Source organism: Coenobita brevimanus, chromosome 107, assembly GCF_032717465.1.
Source record: "Coenobita brevimanus isolate Jiangsu-jjx chromosome 107, ASM3271746v2, whole genome shotgun sequence".
In the NCBI taxonomy this organism is placed as follows: Eukaryota; Metazoa; Arthropoda; class Malacostraca; order Decapoda; family Coenobitidae; genus Coenobita; species Coenobita brevimanus.
Window position 1 is genome coordinate 11,022,574 of NC_137060.1, and position 22,313 is coordinate 11,044,886.

General features: G+C 41.6%; 1 protein-coding gene across 1 annotated transcript in view; it reads left to right on the top strand.

Annotated features, from left to right (window-relative positions):
* Positions 1–16,248, top strand: part of LOC145416700 (adhesion molecule nephrin-like) — a 221,091-nt gene extending 204,843 nt beyond the window's left edge. Inside the window, exons 13-15 of the mRNA XM_080285636.1 lie at positions 1,234–1,599; positions 15,917–16,107; positions 16,174–16,248. Of these exons, the coding sequence (XP_080141762.1) occupies positions 1,234–1,599; positions 15,917–16,107; positions 16,174–16,248 (632 nt within the window). The remainder of the gene's footprint in view (positions 1–1,233; positions 1,600–15,916; positions 16,108–16,173) is intronic.
* Positions 16,249–22,313: the final 6,065 nt, after the last annotated feature.

The window sequence follows — 22,313 nt, forward strand, 5'->3', positions numbered from 1 at the left end:
GAAGGAGGTGTGAACCGTAAGTCTTGCAGAAGTTAACTGGAACTTTCTGTAGTTTTCATTTTCTTCTCGGACCTTTTTTTTTTCTTTTTTTCGTAAGTTTTCTTCAACTCTCTCTCTCTCTCTCTCTCTCTCTCTCTCTACAGATGGAGGGATGGGGTGGAGAGGTATATGAGAGAGGGGTGTGTGAGTTGGGAGCAGGGGAGTGAAATGGCGGGGGACAGGGCGACTTGGAGGCGATTTGTTTGTGGCCACCCCAAACGAGATTGAGGCGTCTGTCAATATATATATATATATATATATATATAATATATATATATATATATATATATAATTTTCTTCGGTATGATGATGTCTGCTAAACAATATTCCTTTCAGCATCTGGGAGTTTTATGCATTCCAGGAGAGACATCATTTTGCAGTAGAAGAAAAAATCCTTTATCATTTTGTTCTTGATGCAACAAAGCTGTACTGTTCACCCTAGGGATGTTTTCTCTTACTTATGTGGTTACAGCTTATAGTTTTATCTCGTTTGATTATACCTGTAGTTTTTTTATTCTTATTGGCTTTTTTTTTTTTTTTTTTTTTTTTAGCACACATGCCATTTATAGTTGACTCACTTTTCGCAATTGTTACCACGCTAGTAAGTGGGAAGTTTCAACTGTTATTTTCCTACTATTGTCTGATAATTTTAGGTAAACATTTTATTTAGAGCTTAATGGTGCTTTATGTTGAAATCTGACTTTCATTTCGCCTTGAAATGTCCCCCGTCTTTATTTTTGTCCTATAAAAACAATCTGTTTCCTGAACGCCACGTTCTTCGAACATACACTTAGTAACGTTTGAGCTTAAACTTGGCATTCTTTGCATGTAGCCTAGGATTTGTATGGAAACAGAAAGGAAATTCATCCAAAAACTGATCTAACCAGCATTAACCAATCAGTAATATTAATCATATCCTTCGGATCTAACTTACACATAATTCAAATCCAACCTTTGCATCATTTGCGCGAAACATTAACATTTTTTTTTTCCCTTAAAATTTTCAAGAATGATGGAAGATCGTTGAATGATTACGGAAGTAAATATAGAAGAAAACTAATTCGTTTAATTAAAAAAAAAAAAAAAAAGTAATATTAACGCGATTCTCTTAAGATAAAGTTTCTTTCTGTTCTTTAAGGATCAATTCAGGTCTCCTTCCCGTCACGACTTAACCTTCTCTACCTTCTCTCTCAGCTGCCCCAGAGCCAGTGAGCCAGTGCAGTGTGGTCAACGTGAGCACCACCAGCGCCTACGTCAGGTGCCAGGCAGGTTGGGACGGGGGACTGGCACAGACCTTCAAACTGGCAGTCTCATCACCCTTAGAACTACCCTTATCTGCCACATCCACAGCCTCAGAGGACAAGCCGGCCAAGGAAACATCGCCAAGGGTCCTCGCCAACACCTCCACCTCACCAAAGCCTGAGTTCCTCCTGACGGGGCTCGAACCCGGGACTAGATACGTGTTGACAATCACGGGTGTCAACAAGAAGGGTCAAAGTGAGCCCGTCAGGATGGCTGTTGCGACACGTGAGGACATTGCACAAAAGAGGACTAGTACAGGTGAGCGCATGTATGATAATTATCAAGGAAGGCCAGCACAGGTGACCTAGTTTATTATATTTACCAAAAGTGACCAGGAAAAGTGATGGAATCAGTTATAATTTCCAATGAAACAAGCACAGGTGAGTTGATTGTAATCATCAAAGAAACAAGCACAGGTGACTGAGTAGACTAAGATTACCAAAGAGGACAAGTACAGGTGAGCCAGTTGCTTAAGATTACTAAAGAGGATCAGAATAGGTGAGCAGATTAATTATAATGACCAAAGGGGATCAGAACAAATTAATTATGTTTACCAAAGAGGACCAGCACAACAGGTAGAGCCAGTGACAAAAAATTCACATACTCTTCCACTGTGTCTCCTTTGAGTGTATGAATTTCCGTCCCTTCCCCCTTAATGCACCAATTCAATGGGAATCATTTAATAAACCCCTCTCAACTGACGAATATTAGCCAGCAGTAGAAAGTAAGAAGATTGGAATATTAGGTGAACACTTGTTCCCAAATGTACCATATTCATAATCATTCTTCAGCTTAAATTGTGTGTAAAATGACTAGTAATAGATTTCATTCACTTTTGTAAATACCAAACACCTCACAACCAAACTAAAAGAACTACTGAAGAGAATAATACTACGAATCAAACTTATTCCCGATTATCATTAACTTCTATCTGTATTTGCTTATTCACACACACACACACACACACACACACACACACACACACACACACACACACACACACACATGAAAACATAAATAGAACCTTTATTAATACATTTCCTAATCTGAAATTCCCAGAATCTCACCGCTATCATCCCCTCGTAATTAGGATGTTTTTTTTTTTTTTCTTAGGGTCAAAAAAAGACAAGCGCAGAATCTTCTAGCGCCTTATTGTTCCTGCAAAATTGAATCTATGCTCATTTTCCCCTAAGTTGAATTAAAAATGATATCTGTACAGTTGGAATGCTGAGCTGCAACTAGAGATTAAAGCAGGAATATAGTGCTAATCACGAGGAAGTGCTATGAGAAGGATGTATAGCTGTAACATTGTTTTACACTGCCACTGACCTTTATGAATGAAACTGCCAAAGGACAAAGACCTGGGCAAAGTTAAGGTGGAGGAATTATGTTTGCTACAAGGTATTTATCTTAAGGTCCGTTAATAAGCGGAGTCCAAAGAACATAAGTGTAAAGTAACTTATGACAGTATTCCTCTCATAACCTCGAATTTGCTTGATTAAACAAATAAGAAACCTGGCTAGAGGCTGCTTTCTCCTCTCCATGTCATCCTTCAAGAACAAATCTTAGTAACGACAGGGGCCTGGTATGTACTCCATAAACCGTGGATGCTGATATACAGCTTAGAGAAGAAAATTTTAAAACTCTTCATCCTGCTAGTGTGCTTCAGACTTAAGCGTGCGGCCACACTTGTTCCAAACATGTGATCGACGAGAGGAAACGAGGCTCTGGGGTCCGATCAACGTTCAAATTCTTGTATTGCCGCGGGTCTCACCTAGTGCTTCGCTTCATCTTGTCATCACATGCTTCGAGCAAGTGTGGCTGCACGTTAAACTCTCTCTCTCTCTCCGGCCTCGTGGCGTCCCGGGTCAGGTGTTCATCTATCCCTGCGCTCTTCTTCGATCACTTTGCTCTCAGCTTTCATTATTCCCTCCCTGCTACACCTTCTGTACACAGACGAACTCGCATTGCAATCCCAGCCAAGTACTGCCCTACATACATCTCCTATATGACCAACCTTCTTCCCACTTTCGAGCTTCATTGTCCCGAAAAGTTGTATTCACCTCTTGTCAGCTCCACACATGACTTTTACACTCGTTATGTCAGCAGGCCACACATTACGCGCCATCATGATGCCCACACCTGGACACTGGATAATCACATCGCTTAGGCAGAGAGGAAGGTGGTGGAAGACAGTTTTGCCTTTCAAAGACAACCTTCCCCCGAGAGTCTTCATCGATATCGATTGTCGAGAGATGATCTAGTTACTCTCCAGCACTGCATTTATACCAGTTCATGGCATAAACTTACCAATAGCATGAACCATCAAATGACTGTTGGTTCCATGTGGCGCCTTATCACCAAGGTTGTTAAGAAACCCCCTAGTGTCCTCCACCACAGTCCATCACAGTACACACAGGATCATGTAGCTGCCTGGTCTGCACAGTCATGGGATTGCACCCCTCCCACACACATACAGGACATGCTTTCCACCCAGAAAAACTTTTATGCACTCCATCTCGCCACCACTTTACTGAGGACAGACGATGAGGATGGTGTGGCTATAACAAACGATGAACTGCGACAGGCCCTCGCCAGGGGTAGGGTAACTCCTCCAGGGGATGATTACATCACTTTTTCTGTCCTCCGTGGCCTCCTGAAAGTTCCTGGTAATCCTCTTCTCCAGCTGTTCAACCTTTGCATCTGTCTGGGATACGTGTTACAAGCCTGGACCTGCAGTACAATTGTGCCTATTCCTAAACCTGGCATTGATAAGTTCTGACCTGCTTCCCCTACCTCCAGCTTCAGTAAAGTACTAGAACTCATCCTCCTCACAAGACTCTTGTTTAGGCTTCAGGACAGGCTCTCGCCCTGACTTTACAGCTTCTTACCACAGCGAGGGACACATCACTGCCCCATGGAGCTATACACCTTCCTATCCCCCATCAGTGCAGTGGCCTTCATTGATTTAAAGAATGCATTTGATGTCGCCAACAGAGACATCATCCTCGACCAGCTAGTGGATTTTGGATTTAAGGGAAACCTGCTGTGATGGATATATGGTTACCTGTCTAATAGGTCCTCTCGTGTTCTTTTTAAGGGAGCATACAGCACTGCTAAGGATTTCGAGCTTGGTACTCCACAAGGTGGTGCCCTTAATCCTTTTTTGTTTAATATCCTCATGCATCGTCTACTCACCCTCATTCCTGACATCCCTGGAACCACGATTACTTGCTATGCTGATGACATCTGCGTTCACTCAAATTCCCCAACAGATCTGCAATGTTTCCTTCACTTTTGTCACGGGTTGGCATCCAAATGTGGACTCATTATCTCTCCAGAAAAGAGTAGAATCTTCATTTCCCATCCAGCAAGAACACTGCCTGTATTCTTTGTCGGGGATTGTGTCATCCCTCTGTGTAAGCAGTACCTTCATCTGGGGGCGCCTGTACAGATTTCTCCCTCTATTCCTGCAAGAGGACGTGCAGATCCGATTGTTCAGGATCTGCTGATCCACCTACAGCAGTGCCTAAAACCTCTCAAGTGGCTCACTAATTATGTTGCCGGGGTGTCTATCCCTGTAGCACGAATATATATATATATATAGCATTCATTCGATCAGTTGTTGATTATCTCTCCCCTGCTCTTTGTCAACTTTCCAGAACAGCCTTACAACCTCTTGAGAAGTTCCAAAACGCAGTAATGAGACTCATCCTGGGCTGCCCTGGCTCAACCAGAATTGTCAACATGCAACTTGAACTCAACCCTCCACCACTTGTTGTAAGAATATTCTCTGTAGTTACATACTTCAGCATTAATTGCCTGCATTATCCTCACCTTTCTCCCCACTATTTTCACATCATTCGGACTTCCCTTGATCCCACTGCACCAAAGTCTGCTTCGCAGTGGTGGCCACACATTAGTTAACACTGTTTGTTCAAACGTCCGACAGCTAAACATCAACGTACCGGTGCTTGCTGGGGAGGTGGACTATGGCATTCCACCTTGGCAGACCCCTGGGCCTGCTATCTCATACACTCCGGCCTCTTAGACTGACCTGCCTCAGCTTCAGCTAGCCTTGGAGACCATCACTAGGCTGTCATCTTCCCTCCCTTCAGCCCACCATATCTACACTGATGGCTCCCTGCAGGAGGATGGCAGTGCTGGCTGTGCTGTATTTTCCCTAAGTCTGGACCCACCTCAAAGGGGCTGGTTGGGCCGTCGACTGCCAATCTCATTGAGCTCTATGTATTGCGAACTACATGGACTCCTGGATGCAGTTACATTATTAATACAGAAGAACAGCAGTGGCTTGATCATCTGTGACTCACAGCTGGCCCTGCAAGCCCTCTCCTCTCCCAGGCCTGCATATCAACACCTCGTTATGCAGATTCTCTGTCAATTGGCCACTGCCCGCGATCGTTCGTTGGTGATGCACTTTCCGTGGATTCCCTCTCATATTGGTCTCACAGCCAACACCACTAACGTCCTTACAAGGACTGCCTGTGGACTGGATCCGCCCAGTGTGGATGCTACTAATGCCTCCCCCATCTGCTACAAGCAGATAATACGCGGAGCAGCCCGCTTCCCTATTCTCCACCGTAGAAATGCTGAGAGGGCTCACAGTGTGTCTATCCAACATTATGATCACTTTCTCTCTTGTCCCCATAGATATCGTCGCAGTGGTCTTATGGTTCGTCGACGGAGTGGGCGACACACGTCATTTCTCCTTCTGTAAGCTGTGTGATGCACCCAATGCCAACACCCTTGACCATTACTGCCTGCAATGTCCACTTGTTTATGATTTAATATCACACAGACTCAAATTAGTGGACACTGGTAAACATTTGTTGGAAAATGATAACCTAGATGTTATTCTCCTGCGTCATCCACACTTTGGTGGGTGTTAATTTGTTATAGCTCGACAGCGTGTCCTGCGTGGCACGAGTTCCCCTGTACTCACCTCGCATATGGCCGCATGGCACTGCAATAGGTTTGTCGCCTTCGGGCCACATTTGTTTGTGGCCACCCCAAATGGGATTGAGGCGTCTGGCAATATATATATATACTGTATATATATATATATATATATATATTGCCAGACGCCTCAATCCCGTTTGGGTGACCTCAAGCAAATCGCCTCCCAGTCGCCCTGTCCCCCGCCATTTTACTGCCCTGCTCCCAGCTCACACCCCCCTCTCTCATATATCTCTCCACCCCATCTCTCCATCTCATCCTCGGCCTCCCCCTCCCTCTTCCCCCCCCACCTCACTCACATACACTCTCTTCGTCAGTCTTTCACCCTCCATTCTCTCCACATGGCCAAACCACCTCAGTGTGTTCCTCATAACACTTCCTATCACATCCACATCCACACCACAAAGTGCTCCTTTATATCCTCATTCGTCAGCCTTTCTCTCCATGTGACTCCACAGGCTCCTCGTAAATAACTCATTTCCACTGCTCTCACTCCTGACTTGTGTCCTTCCAACAACGTCCAAGCTTCACTTCCATACGTTAGAGTTGGTATCACAATACTGTCATGTAGTAACTTTTTCACTTCCATGCTCACTTCCCTGTTTCTTATCACTGCTTTCAAAGAACCAGCAACCTTTCTTCCCCGCTGTACACTTTCAAGCACTTCACCCTCCAAACCTCCATCCTTACTCATCACACTACCCAAGTACATAAATGTACTCACATTTTCCAATTCCTCACCATCCAACCTCGCTGTACATTCACTGACTTCATCCCTCTCAAAGACCATCACTTTACTCTTCCCTACATTCACCTTTAGATTCCGTTTCTTACACACTCTCTCAAACTCATCCACCAAGCCTTGCAGCTCCCCTTCGTCTTCACTCAACAACACAGTATCATCTGCAAACAACAGTACAGGGAGTTTCCAAACACTATCCTCTCTCACCAGGGCCACTCCAACATCCACTACCCTACCTTGTACCTCTTTTATTACCCCATCCATGTACAGATTGAACAACCATGGAGACATGACACATCCCTGCTTCAACCCAACTTTCAAAGAGAAAAATTCACTTAGTTCACCATCCACATGCACTGCAGTCTTCGCACCATCGTACATACTCTTCACAGCATTCAACAACTTCCCATCTACTCTATATATTCTTAATATTTTCCACAATCCTTGTCTATCCACCCTGTCATATGCTTTCTCCAAATCCATGAAAGCCACATACAACTTTCCCTTCTCTAGAAACTTTTCCACTTAAGATCTAAGAATGAATATCTGATCTGCACAACCTCTTCCCTTCCTAAAGCCTCCCTGTTCTTCTCCAACTAATTTCTCTGTTCTTTCTCTAACTCTGTCAATAAGTATCCTACCATACACTTTTCCTATTATACTAAGAAGACAAATGCCCCTATGATTACCACACACTTCTTTTTCCCCTTTTCCTTTGTACAAGGGAATAATTATACCTGACTTCCAATCCTCCGGGATTCTACCTTCCTCCCAGGCCAATCTGCACATCTTCCACATCCATTCTACTACTATCTCTCCCCCATGCTTCAGCATTTCACCACACACTCCATCAATTCCTGGGGCTTTCCCCGATTTAACTTTCTTCATTGCTTCCACAACTTCTGTCCTACTGATTTCTTCCTGTCTTCTCACCTCCCTCCTTCTCCCAGCCATTCCCCAGCCACTTATACTCGCATTACTTCCATCCTCTATGTTCAACAATTCCTTAAAGAGTGCTCTCCATCTGCTCACTTTTTCTCCCTTCTCCACTAGTAATCTACCATTTTGATCTTTCACTCCCCTGCTAACTTCACTTCTACCCTGTCTTACTCTGTTCACCTCTTTCCAGAACATTTGCTTACAGTCCCTCCACTTTACACTCAAATTCCTTCCAAATTCCTCATCCACTCTCTTCTTACTCTCTCTTACTAATCTTTTCACCTCTCTCTTTCTTTCTACATATAACTCTCTCTTCCGCCTCTCAACTTCTTCCACGCCCCTATTTCTCATCCATTCATTGTATGCTTTCTTCATTCGTGCCACAGCCTGTCTCACTTCTTCAGTCCACCACGCTGTTCCTTGCACCCCCCTCCGTCTTCTCTTCCTTCCACACACCACATCACATGCTGCACATATTTCTTCTGTAAATATCCTACACACACCTTCCACGTCTCCCATCTGCTCCAATTCATATTTGCCCAATCGTTCCTCCACTTCTCTCTTATACTCTGCCTTTTTCTCATCCTCTTGTAACCTTTCCACTCTCCTTGCAACTACTCCTTCCTCTCGTCTTTCCCTTCTTCTATTCATCCATCTTACTTGAATCCTAATTCTGGCCACCACCAAGTAGTGGTCAGAAAGTCCACTCCCCCAACCTCTCTCTCTCTCTCTCTCTCTCTCTCTCTCTCTATATATATATATATATATATATATATATATATATATATATATATATATATATACTGTATATTCTTTACACAGGCAGCATTCATATTGGAAGAGATCCAGATCCACTTGTCTCGCTGTTAATGGTTCATATCCTTGCAATACCTATATTTTACTAAAAATCCAACTCACGAATAATTCACAGTTCTTTACTGTAAATCAGCCCTTCACACCATTCCTCTTTTGCACCACGCTTTCTTGACACATACAGTTCTTGAACATAAGTTCAACAAAAGATTTTTGGCAGGACCTGACTGAAGTGGCTGATTTCCTGTAGTCCATTGATTTCATGTCCAAATGAGCAAGGGGCTTCAACAATAACAACAACAATAAGACTACCGGTCACCTGAGCTAGGTAGACTGTAATAATACTGTTATATGAAAACTTGACTACTATATATCCATCCTGGATGACTCCCAATGCTGGTTGAGTGACATGTGACCTCAAGTTGTCTCTCTAAACACTTTTATTAATAATTTTTCCTTCTACGTTCAATACTTTCTGAGATTTGAGTTTTAGACACAGGCACACACAGATACATTTCGTACAAAAACAATGACCATTGACTTCGTCTACCGGGCTCAACAACAACAACAACTACAATAACTACACCATCTGTATGACAATTGTACCAGTTCTTCATAGCCTTCCTGCAGCCTCGTTACGGAGTTTTCTATCTGTCTGTATGCTAATGTGTCTTTCTTATAGGTGTTTATTGTAGATGGTTTAGTTCACCCTGTAAAAGACATCTCCTAGTAAAACAATGAATATCTGCCACCTTCCTGCTCTGAGCGTTCGTTCGTTCGTTTCAAGATTTCTTCCACCTATAGTGGAGGCCCGGCTATACATTAGCCCGGTTGGTGGGGGTGAGCTTTTTCATAGTTAGGGGGAAGACAGAGCCTGGGGGGTTCTGAGAGGCTGCCCAGCACACACGACCTGTCTTCTGCCTTTGTGTGTGTGTGTGTGTGTGTGTGTGTGTGTGTGTGTGTGTGTGTCTGAGCCATCATCATAATTTTAGCTTTTTTGCACATTAACACGAATTATCTAACATTTTTGGAGATGGGGAAGGACACAATCACGTGGTGTCGCTGATATGACCGGGTGGCTTCACCGACTGCCCATACCAAAGTCTCTTTCCTCCTAGTCGCGTAAACGGAGAATGGCAGACTGTAGGAGAAGGATAGCTTCAGCCTACAACCCAGTAGGTTTGCATTCAGATGAACCTGGGGTTACTACTATTGCGACTAGTACTACTGTTATTACTGCTCTTTATCTATCTATCTGTCTGTCTGTCTGTCTGTCTGTCTATCTATCTGTCTATCTGTTTATCAATTATTGCACTAAGCTTCATGAAATCAGTCGCCAGCTTAAGCGTTTCTAGATTCACTCTCCTATTGCAGTCTGAGTCACCTTCCCTCTGCACAGTCGTGTTACTATTTTACACCATCCCACATAAAAACAGATTCTACTCTTAGTTTGTGTCTGCTTGTTAGTACTGTACGCTTAATGCACCTGAATAACTTAGATATTCTTTAGTTAACCTTTTTATTCCTGTGACATACTTCTTATTTTTGCCATATTCAGACGATTTTATTTAACTTAGAGGAGGCTTTTGAACTTTATGGGTTTGATATAGCCTTCATTAATCTTTCACCAACAGAGGCTGCATGAAGTTTACTAATATCAGCAGGACACAGGAAGAGTCCACTAAAAATAAAGTAATCGCAGAAAAGGGGTGAAGAAGCTCAGACTTTAATGCAATAATTACCAAGTATATCGGGCTTTTTTCTCATATTTAAGTTCGTATTTGGATTTTGATCAGAATTTCTATTCCTTTAGCTTCGTTAATGTCCATACCATGCTTTTTGACACTCAGCTGCAGTATCCATGCATCTCCTTTTAGCACTACTATGCCTCCTCTGCCTTCATTCAAACTCACGTATGGTATACCTTTTTCACCATTCTTTATGTGTCCATAAGTCATTGTCTTCTACATTTTATCAGTATGATTCCTTGGTCGACATCTTTCACTAAATTAATCTTCGTTTCCATTATCCGCCAGACCAACGCAACTACACATAATCCTTAGTAGTTTCATCGCCACTGCCTTCACTCCTTACTTTTCAAAGCGTATGAGAGGGATAGCTGGGTACGGCATGCATATAAAAAATCATGGCGTATGTTTAACAAAAGAATGTAAATGTGCCATATGCAAAAGCCATCTGTTGAGGAGGAAGTGACGGGGGACTTCCCAACATGGCGATCATATGGCCTTGGGAGTGGTGGTGTTTGTTGATGGTGGGGCCTATTGTACTCCTTCCTGGCCTAAACTCTAGAACAGCATAGCCAGATCACGACTTCGCGTCTTGTTGCATTATAGTTTAGAATATATTGCTATCCTCTGTGTTTGGTTTCTTTCTGGAGGGGGAACTCTCACAAAAGCTCCCACCTTGATTTCGCTTTAGTGCAATAGATTCTTTCACTGCCTGTTCATTTTTTTTTTAATTCGCTTTAGGACAGAAACTCCATTTTCATATTCTTCCTTTTGATAGACTTCTTATAGGTAACACGTTGAATCCCGTAAAGTATTCTCTAACTTTGTTTCTTTTATTCGCCTTAGTGCCCGTCCACACGTGTACTCGAACATGTGTTGACAACAGAGCTGGCAACATGTTTGGATACATGTATGCAGCAGTATTTGGATAGATTTATTCAGCATGTTAGTGCAGCTTCAAACCTGCTGGCAGCAGGGGTGATGAATTGTGTTCATACATGGCAGCTGAGACATCACCATGATGCTGCCAACATGATCTGGACGTTGCTGTTCCCGCATGTTTGTATCTTGTTCGTTGTTGTGTTGTTTACATGTTGCCAACACTTGTTCCAGTACACGTATGGACGCGTCTTAGGATTGATAGCTCGACCTGGAGCGGTTAGATATATCATTACTTAACTTCCTTTCGATTAACTGACTCTCTTCGCTTGAATAATGTCGTCTGGTGGTTGTATATTAAAAAAAAAAAAAAAAAAAAGTCGTAGGAGTGAATGGTTGAGGGGTTATGGAAAATGCTGTTATTCATTTACAAAAGCCGTCATCGTATAGCAATGGCTAACATATACTTTCTGTGTCTGGTTGATAGTGACAAGTGGATTATATTGTGGTGGGAAATAGAACAATTCATTTTTTTTTTTTTTTTTTCTCTAGCGTTCTCTGTAGAGCCCAAAATGATAGCAAAATTTAGAACAGAAGCTTTTCTATACGATGTCGGCTTTTCTACTATATGCTTGCTATCTCCTGACAGTTGTACTAAGTTTGAGACGAAACGTTACGAAATAGGTCCGTATTCTTGTTAGTTAAGGATGCCCACTAGGAACTGCCGCTAAGCAATTTATTTTTTGGATGAAGCTGGTTAATATCAGCCTTATGCTGAGTATGGCGGTGACTGATTTCAGTTATACAAATGTGGGTAGTAAGGAGTAATCAACCAAATAAATCACATAGGAGCACAGGAAAAGGTGATAGGGAGCTTCCTTAACCCACGAAAATACGGTCCGTACTCTCCACCAAAGAGTTCACTACTGAAGGTTATTTCTTAAATATACTCATTTGGTGGTAGCCTGGGAATAATGGAGAGTAATGTTCACTAAACCGTAAAAGAATTGTCCGTCTTACCACACGTATCACTCTGAAATATGGTCGAGGGTTGTGATATATGGGGGACTCTGTGATTGTAAGTACAAAATTTAATACTTTGATAATTATTAGGACTCGTAATATCATAAAACTTCACATTCAGTTTGCTATATTTTTTTGGGACACCAGATTAATAGTCATCTTTGTGTGCAAAACTCGCTCACTTTCACATGTTTCGAACGTTAGGTGTACGATATCATCAACATCATCATCATCATCATCATCAGCCATAACTTGTCCACTGCTGAACAAAGGCCTCCCCCCAACTTTTTCCACGAATTCCTTGACTGAGCCAATCTTTGCCACGTTTTCCCTGCAAATTTCTCTATCTCATCTTTCCATCTCCTGTCTGGTCTTTTTCTGCTACGCTTACATTCTCTTGGTGTCCAGTCAGTAAGCCTCTTGCTCCATCGGTTATCCCTTATTCTTGCTATATGGCCTGCCCACCTCCATTTTTGTTCCTTTATAAACCCCACAATATCTTTGACTTTAGTCTGCTCTCTCACCCAAGTTGATCTTTTCCTGTCTCTTAAAGATATTCCTAACATTGACCTTTCTATTGCTCTCTGAGAACGGATTTATTTATTTCCCATTGATTTTGTTAGTTTCCAGGTCTCACAACCATACGTCATAGCTGGAATTATGCATTCGTTATAATACTCTTCGTTTCATACAAACTGGCAGGCTATTTTTCATAATGTCTCTATGTTTACCGAAAGCTTTCCATCCAACTGTAATGCGTCTTTTTATTTCGCTATCATGATCTTTCGTTAATTTTAGTATTTGTCCCAAGTAGTTGTACTCCTCAACTTCTTCAAGAACTTCATCGCTTATTCTGATGACGCTCTTTAGTGTTTGTGGAATAAACATTAGTTTTACCTCTTCATCTTCAGTCCTACTTTCAGACTTTCTCTGTTCAGGCCATTTAACATTTTTTGAAATGCCTCCGCTGTTTCTGAAATTAGGACAATGTCATCTGCAAATCTTAAATGGTTTAGCTTTTCTCCATCAATGTTCACTCCTTTGTTTTCCCAGTCAAGCTTTCTGAAAATACTTTCTAGGCATGCTGTAAATAATTTTGGTGAAATTGTATCTCCCAGACGCACGCCCTTCTCAATCTTAATTTTTTCTGAGTCCTTATGTAATTTAACTGTAGCAGTTCCCTCTTTATATATGTTTTCGGGCAGGTTTACGATGTTCTCATTCACTCCTTGTTCTCGCAATGAATTTACAATTGCTGTATGCTCCACTGAGTCGAAAGCCTTTTTGTAATCAACAAAACCTAACCACAATGGTTTATTATATTCTATAGTTTTCTCAATTAGCTGGTTCATTGTATGTAGATGATCAGTGGTCGAATACCCGCTTCGGAATCCTGCCTGTTCACGAGGTTGGTTTTCCTCCAAAATTATTGTTATTCTGTTCGTAAGGACTTTAGTGAAGAGTTTGTAAATGACTGGTAATAAGCTAATGGGTCGATAGTTACTAAGATCTTTTGAGTCACCTTTTTTGTAGAGTAAAATAACTATTGCATTACACCATGTTTTGGGAATGTTCTTCTGTTTTATGCAGTGGGTAAATAAGTGAGCAAGCCTATTTTGTACTTCTACTCCGGCATCCAAAAGTAAATCTGTTACTATTCCATCTTCTTCCGGAGCCTTCCCTCTTTTCATATTTTTAAGACAAACATTTACTTCCTCTGGTGTTACCTCAGGTATTTCACTTGTGTCAACTGAAAAGTTAACTATTGATACTACTGTCTTTGATGCATACGGTTCTTTGTAAAATTCTTCAACTCTCTTCACCATCTTATCTCTGCATTTAATGATTTAACCTTTTTTTTTCTTTCAGTGATGTCATTTGTTACCTTCCTAGTGCCATTTTGCTTCGGACCTGTTTCAGACTTTTTCCATTGTCGATGGTTTCTTTGATCTGATCCATGTTTCTCTTTCTTTTTTCTTCTCTTTGTCTTTTGTTGATAAGCTTATTTAATTCTGCTCGTTCTATTTCGTCTTTCTTTGTCTTTACTTTCATTTCATTTCCTTTTTTTCATAAGCTCGAGTGTCTTTTCTGAATACTTCTTGGCTTTTGTTGTATTAGGTTTTCCTACTACCTCTGCTGATTCTTTTAGCGCTTTTGTTAGTCTGTCATTCAGCTCATCAGTGTCACATTCAGCATTACTTAGAGCCTGAAATCTGTTCCTTATTTCCAACTGAAAGGCTGCTTTGTTTTCGTTTACTATTATTGGGCATATCTTTTTACCTTTAATGATCTTCTTTCTTTCATTTCTGAAATTGAATCTGTCTGTGCGATATATATATATATATATATATATATATATATATATATATATATATATATATATATATATATATATATATATATATATATATTTAGTATATATATATGTGTGTGTGTGTATATATATATATATATATATATATATATATATATATATATATATATATATTGGCTGATGTTACACACAGTAAAAGATGTATCGTGTATGGGTAGTCCAACAAGAAATCTACTTCATAATACGCGACCATAATACCAATCCTCGACCGTCGTGTTATATCGTTGTGTGCTACATACTCCGTGCTATACTTTTCTTTTGCCGTATGCTCAGTTGATCAATAGAGTACCGCTCAGGAGGGGCACGATGATATCCGGAATCATCAGTATAGTTTATTAAGTTTAAAAAATGATTAATCTGTAATCTTTCTCATATGCGTATAATAACATTAACTAGAATATGTTCCAGCAAGCGATATACGGCATTCCTTTTTACTTATATTCATAAACGTGGGGGAAGAATCATCAAGTCATTTCCAGGAGCCATCGCCAGTGGTGTGCACCGATACTTTTGTTTTTTTTTTGATCGACTGTACTTCATCGAACACTAGGGACTAAGCTCTTCCATGTGTTTGCTTCTCATGTATTTTGTATTACTTTTGTTGGTTTTGCCCAGAAGGTCACGGGAGCAGGTGGTGGATAGATCAGCATGCACAGCTTGCAGTTTGAAAAACCCGAGATCAGTTCTTGGACTGTCAAACTTATGGATAAAGTTCGTTTTTCCTTTATGCCTGTACATCCACAGTACTACTGAAGATTTGGAAGGCACCATGCTGCAGGTTGTATTAGGTTATATGAGAAGACTGAGACTTAACATATATATTGATTGCCTTCACTAATAACCCAGTTATAATCGATAAGCATTAACATGAGTCCTCTTCTTCTTCATCGTCCTCCCACCCAGTATATAAAAGGCGTATGTCTCGCTTGCTCCAATCACTGTTGTGGTTGAAGACCGCAGCGTGGTGCATGCTTATACCGGCTGGCGATGTGTTTGATCTGGTAGTTCAAGTAGTCATCCCAGTGGCCAGGTCGAGTAATCGATAGGCACTAATTTAACCTTTCTTTTTCTTTACCTTAGACACAGATGTGGTCAAAATCAACGGTGTCGTGGGTGTATGTGCTGGGGTGGTGACGTGCCTGGTGCTGGCTGCCTTGGTGGTTACTCTGGTGATCAGGTCCCGCCGCACCACCAGACCCAAGAGACAGGAGGTGAAGATGGTGTACGACGCAGGTGGGGCTGGCGCCACTGTACCGCTGACGGGCCATCAGATGACAAGTGCAGCAGGGGACGATGCTGCCACCACCTCGCCTGTGTTGGCAACCACTGACAACAACACAACGGCAAGGGACGACCAAAACCCTGACATCATTCCCAGTACTGAGTGTAAGTTGTATGCTACATTTCTATGACTAAAGTAGTAGATTAAGACATCCAGCATTCACTCACTCGATTTATGTTACCTTCAGGTGACTATCCGGAATTACAAACTAAGTATTTGTTTGTATCCTAAGACATCATTTATTATCTTGCGTGAAAACCATATGATTAAATGAATGTCTGGTGATCCAATGGCTTAAAACGCGTCAGTCAGATGTGGGCCATGAGTGTTTACATCCAAGGGCCGGTTGGGGTTTATTGCTCCCATTACCACACAGGGAAGAATGGCTGATTACTCTCGCCTTCAGTGTCTTGACTGAGTAGCTTTGCTTTGATCCACCACACTCATTTGGTTAATAGACACTGGATAATAAATTATACAGTACATAGATTATGCAGTTTTACATATAAGCTCTCAGTTACAAGCATTGCCACTCTGTCAATATTACTTTTCTCATACAATCCTCACATTACATTCCCCAGAGCCCTCCACATCTTTCCTCGTCAGTGAAATGCTGGGTGGGGGCGGGTAATTGTTGCAGTTTTTTTTTTTAATGCATGGAAGAAGGAGCCAAAGGCCAAAAGCCCGTAAGATTGATCTCTACAAAAATAATAAACAAAAACAAGATAATAGTGCCAAATTCAAAATATGTTCATATCGAGATGCCTGGACACACTGTGTTTAAAACACGAGAGGGCATAGACAGTAGGAAATACAGATAGAGGAAGACAGTTCCAAAGTTGACCTGTCGGATACATGATGGACTGGGAGTAACAGTTAACTCTTGCAATAGAGAGTTGGAAAGAAATGGGATTAGAGTTTGTTGCTCGATGGGTGCTATGCACCTGCCGTAGTGGTGGAGGGATGCAAGCAGACAAATCAGAGCAATGACCATTGAAGTACCGACAGAAAAAGGATAAAGATGGAACAGTGTGGCAGAGACAGAGGTTGAAGGGAGCCAGTAACAGGAGGAGAGCTGATGACATGAAAAGCCTTTGACTCCACCTTGTTGAGAAGAGTTGTATGTGGGGAGCCTCCCTACATGTGAGAGGTGTACTCTACACAGAGGCCAATAAAATCCGTGTATAAAGTCAACAACTGTGCAGGGATAAAGAAGGTACGGAAGTCGGTTTAGCACACCTAATCTCTTGGAATAAGATTTTAGAGAGAGGTAATATGATTTTTCGAAACTAAATCCCGAGAGAATGAAATCCCAAGTTTGTTTAATGATGATATAGGATTGAGTTGGATATTTTTAAAAATTAATGGATACTCCTGCAAAAGGTTTCGACTAGCTGAAAGATGTGAAACTGAGCTTTTGAAGCAATAAAAACAACAAGATTACTTTTACCCCAATCAGAGATGTACGCCAAGTCAGACATTAGGTTTGCCATAGCCTCATCCCTTGCTTGTGTAACTGCTGCTATGGATGCTGCGGGAAGCAAAATTAATGAAAAGGTGGGAGGTAGAGTCACCAGTGTATGAGTGGGTAGAGATACATGTACAGCTTAGGTCATTAATGAACATAGGGAAATGAGTTGGTAATAGGATAGAACCCTGAGGAACCTTACTATTGATAGCTCTAGAAGAAAGGTGGCTTCCTGCAACAGCTGCTATAAAATGACTACAAAGGAAGCTAGAGATGAAGGCACAGATAGAAGGATAGAAACCGTAGGAGTACAGTTTGAAAATTAAAGATTTATGCCAGAATCGATTGAAAGCCTTTGAGATGTCATGTACAATGACAAAGTTTTTGCCAAAGCCCCGAAAGGAGAATGACCAGAAGTCTGAAAGGTAGGTGTGAAGATCGCCAGTGTAGTGTTCTGGTGTAATCCATACCGACAATCAGAAAGAAGATTGTGATAGGAAAGGTGTTTAAAATTTTTTAAAAGATTTGATTCAAAATTTTTGAAATAAAGGATGTTGAAGCGATTGGACAATCATTAGAGGGCAGGGAATGGTCACCTTTCTTTAGGATAGGCTGAATGAGAGCACACTTCCAGCAAGAAGGAAAGGTAAAAGTTGACAGACAAAGGCGAAAGAGTTTTCCTAGGCAGGGTGTAAGCACAGTTCTTGAGGACAAGAGGAGAAACCCCATCAGACCCATATGCATTGTTAGAACTGAGGCCAGTGATGGCAGAGTATACATCAGTTGAAGACATTTTAATGTCAGCCATGAGGAAGGCAGATGGGGGAAGTGATGGAGAAACAGCATTGGTATCATCTAAGGTGGAATTGGAGGAAAAATTCTAAACGAAGAGTTCTGCTTTATCAGTAGAAGAAACAGCTACAGAACCATCTGACTGGAAAAGAGGAGGGAAGCATGTAGAGGCATATATGTTGGAAAGGTTTATAGCATGGTGTCAGAAGGAGGGGGAAGAACTTGAGTTGGAGAGTTCAGAGCATTTAATATGAATGAAACTATTTTCAGCAGAGGGATGAACAGACTTAGCAAGATTCCAGGTAGAAGAATAATATATGTGAGATTCAGGGGTGGGTTGGCTCCAGTACCTTTTGTAAGCCCTTTGTTCGTTGTGGACGTCATTAGAACAAGTGTTAAGAAACGATTTTTTTTTTCCATTTGTCATAGGATAAGAGGAAGGAATATATGCTTCCATGCCCAAGAGAATAACCTCCGTAATGCACGAGGTACACTCAGATGGCTCTCGGTAATGGACGCAATAATCATTCCAGTGAAAATTAAAGAAGTACTGCCTGAGCACTTTCCAATCAGCATCCCCAAAATGTAACAGTTGCCGCTCCTTGGGAGGGTCCGCAGGCCTTATTGGAGTGAATGGACAGGTTAAGGTGATAAGGTAATGATTGGAGGAGCACGATGGAGAGAAAAAATTAACAGCATAAGCAGGAGGATTAGTTGTAAGGAAGAGGTCAAGTCTGTTGGAACTCTCTTGAAGGCAGTCAGGGATACGGGTAGGGTGCTGGACAAGTTGCTCTAGGTCATAAAGGACAAAAAAGATATAGGCTTGTTCACTAGGTGCATCAGTGAAGGGAGAGGTGGTGAACATTGAAATCACCCTGAATGAAGATTTCAGGGAAAGCAGAAATTGATAGGATGTGTTCCATCATAGAATTACTGTAAGATAGTTGAAGAATTTTTCATAGTCACAAGAATTAGGGGATAAATAAATAGCACAGATATATTTAACCAGAGAATGACAGACTAGCCGAAGCCAGAGAGTAGAGAATTCAGAAGATTCAAGTTGAGGAATGTGAGGGCAAGATATGTTGTTGGATACATATACACATCAGCCACCTTTGACTTAGAAGCGAGTATAGAAAAAGTAGGGGGATACAGAAAAGGGTTTGCTATAAGTTGCTACAGGCAGCTGAGTCTCTGTGAGGAAGAAAAAATGAAGTTTAGAGGAGCAGAGGTGGTGCTCAACAGAGAGAATTTTAGTGGAAAGGCCACAAATGTTGCGGAAATGAAGAGGTGAGTCAGGCAGTGGCTCCAGGCATCTCGCTTGGTCGTCACCGGGAGAGGGGCTGATGTTGGGGCTTTTTTGGTCTCTCCCCCCCCCCCCACTTCGAGGCTTGGTATTGCGATGCCATTTTTAACAAAACTTTGAAAGGGAGTGCAGTGTGCAATGTGCAAGTACTTTGGTGTTGACAGTTGGAGGAACATGTACTGAAGAGCAAGCTGGCCTACTCTCAGTGCTACTGATACACTGAAGATGTTCAGAAATGGGGGATGATCAGAAGTTAGTCACGAGGGCTGATGAAACGGGAGCTCCAACTCTAGCAGTGACAGAAAACCGTGTTCTTATGCCATCCTGCCACCCGTCCATGTCAAGCATTTGCAAGTCGACAGGTACAATACATACAAATATACGTACGATTGCGGACATAAACAGAGATCCACTATAATAACGAGATAGTGTAAAATGAACATGAAATCCTGCTGAAACGATCTTTGGAACCCATTGAGATTTCCAGAATATTACATAAGAGTTTCGTTATAGTTCAAGTAAATGTACAATAACGCTGTAGTAAGAATCAGCTGTTAAATAGACAGGATATGCCCATACGCAGATATTTCTGACAAGGAAGGAAAAGGCCACAAGAGAACAAAAGTTCATTAGGTCATGCCAGTTTCCGAAAGAATAGTGATAACTTACGGTTGTGAAGGATATTTTGTTCCCTAATTATTTTAGCATCAATCGTTTGGAATTATCGTTGAGTGCAAAAAATCATTTGACATTTGCGGAGGCATTATAAATGAGACCTGCTCATTGTGCTTAGTCTAAAGGATTCAGAGTTTTTGGTAGTTTATGATTATTAATCAGGGTTTCTTGACCAATACAGAGTCTGTGCTGTAGATAAAAGTAAAGTGATATTTGCTAAGACAGAAGGTGCTTGTCAGTGTGGTGTGCTAGTGAATGGAGAGAGAGATGTGAACTGGTTGGGGCTTTAAATAACCGGGTGCAGTGACAGAAAAAAAAATGCTAAAGTAAAAAAATAAATGGAAAACAGAGTGACACAGGGAAGGAAAGTGATACGAAACTGAGGTCTGAGTGTGGCGACTCCAAAAAGATTGAATGGAGTTTCAGTGCTCTAATTAACATATGAGACTGGTGTGGCATGAAAACAAATATTCAAGAGTTAAAGCAGGAGAGACAGGGTAAGTGAGTAGTATGTTTAGGGTGCGAGAAGTGAATAGGATAAAAAATAGTACAATTTGTGAAAGATGTGGAATAAGGAAGTATGTGGGCAGTAGAGTTAAAGAGAGTGTGCTTACATGGCGAGAATCGGTGGAAATATGGTGGTTTGTTGTTGATTAACTCCGGTCTGTCTGGCTGAGCAAAACCTTCTATCGGAGGCCAACAACCTCCCATGCAGGGCCATCCCATGCCGTGAACTGATGTACTTCTTGCAACAAACAGCGCCTAGCCGCAGCAAGGCGCGGATAAGGGTATGGAGGTTTGGTTCCTGGCTGGACACCATGTTTGCATGCTTTCATCTGCAGGGTCACCATAGCACGTTCCGCATCATCCCTTTACTTGTTTATGTGGTTGGTTACCACTCAGCATTGTTAATGGTAAAAGGATATTAGGCCTATATAAGTTTGTAGGGGATAGGAGATGTGGTATGAAAAGTATGTTGTTATATTTGGTAAATGAATGTGTGACAAAGCAAGGAGTAAAGGTTGACGAGACTTGGGAAGTGAGAAGGTAGCAGATGGTTGGACGAATTTTGTATGGAGGAGCGTAAGACAAGGGTTTGGATCACAGTTTTCACTTGAAAGGCATCGGGTTGACCCGGTCTGACAGTTGATATAAAATGCATATATCTGGTAAATTACCAATATACTGGGAATCGAACCAGGGACTCTCAGATGAGAGCCAGGCAGCATCCCAGTATATTGGTAATTTACCAGATGATTTTTCCTGTGTACAGTACAGGTTTCTCCCTTCAAAATGCATATATGTTCATGGTTATGTCTGAGAGGTGGAGTCAGGATTCTGGAAACTGAACAGTGAGTGAGTGTGTGGTCTATTTCATTAGGCATGTTGTTGGTTAGTTCTCCCCCAGTTATGTATCTCATTTCTTTTTTGTTTTTTAACCCTACCACACCTTACATTTGGGTTGGAAAAAGAGGCAGAAATATTTTGATAATGATAATTGCTTCATTTCATCTAAATGGGGACACCTGTCTACAGCCCGAATTGCAAGTAGATCAATGTTCATATGAAGCATTTGGTGTACAAGTCTTCTTTTGTTACCCGGAGGTCGAACGTCTGCTTATCTATAGCTTGTTTTACTTCAACATTTATAGATATAAAAGAGTTGCATTGTTTGTTTGTTGTTTGTATGTTGTTTGTGTGTCCTTCAATCACGGTCAAACCAAGGGCCAGAGACCCCCAGGCTCATATATATTTTGAATCAGGGTGAACCAAGGATTTTCTTTTTTTTTTTTTTTGGTGGGGGGGCAAAACTCAGATCTGAGTTATTTGAGGTCACCGGTAGTGTTCGCCTTTATGGCCCGAGCATCGCCGGTTACCCCTGCAGCCCATTTTTATGCATGGAGACTCACATGACCTCCAATTCGGACACAGACTATGTGAGGTTGATTTCCGA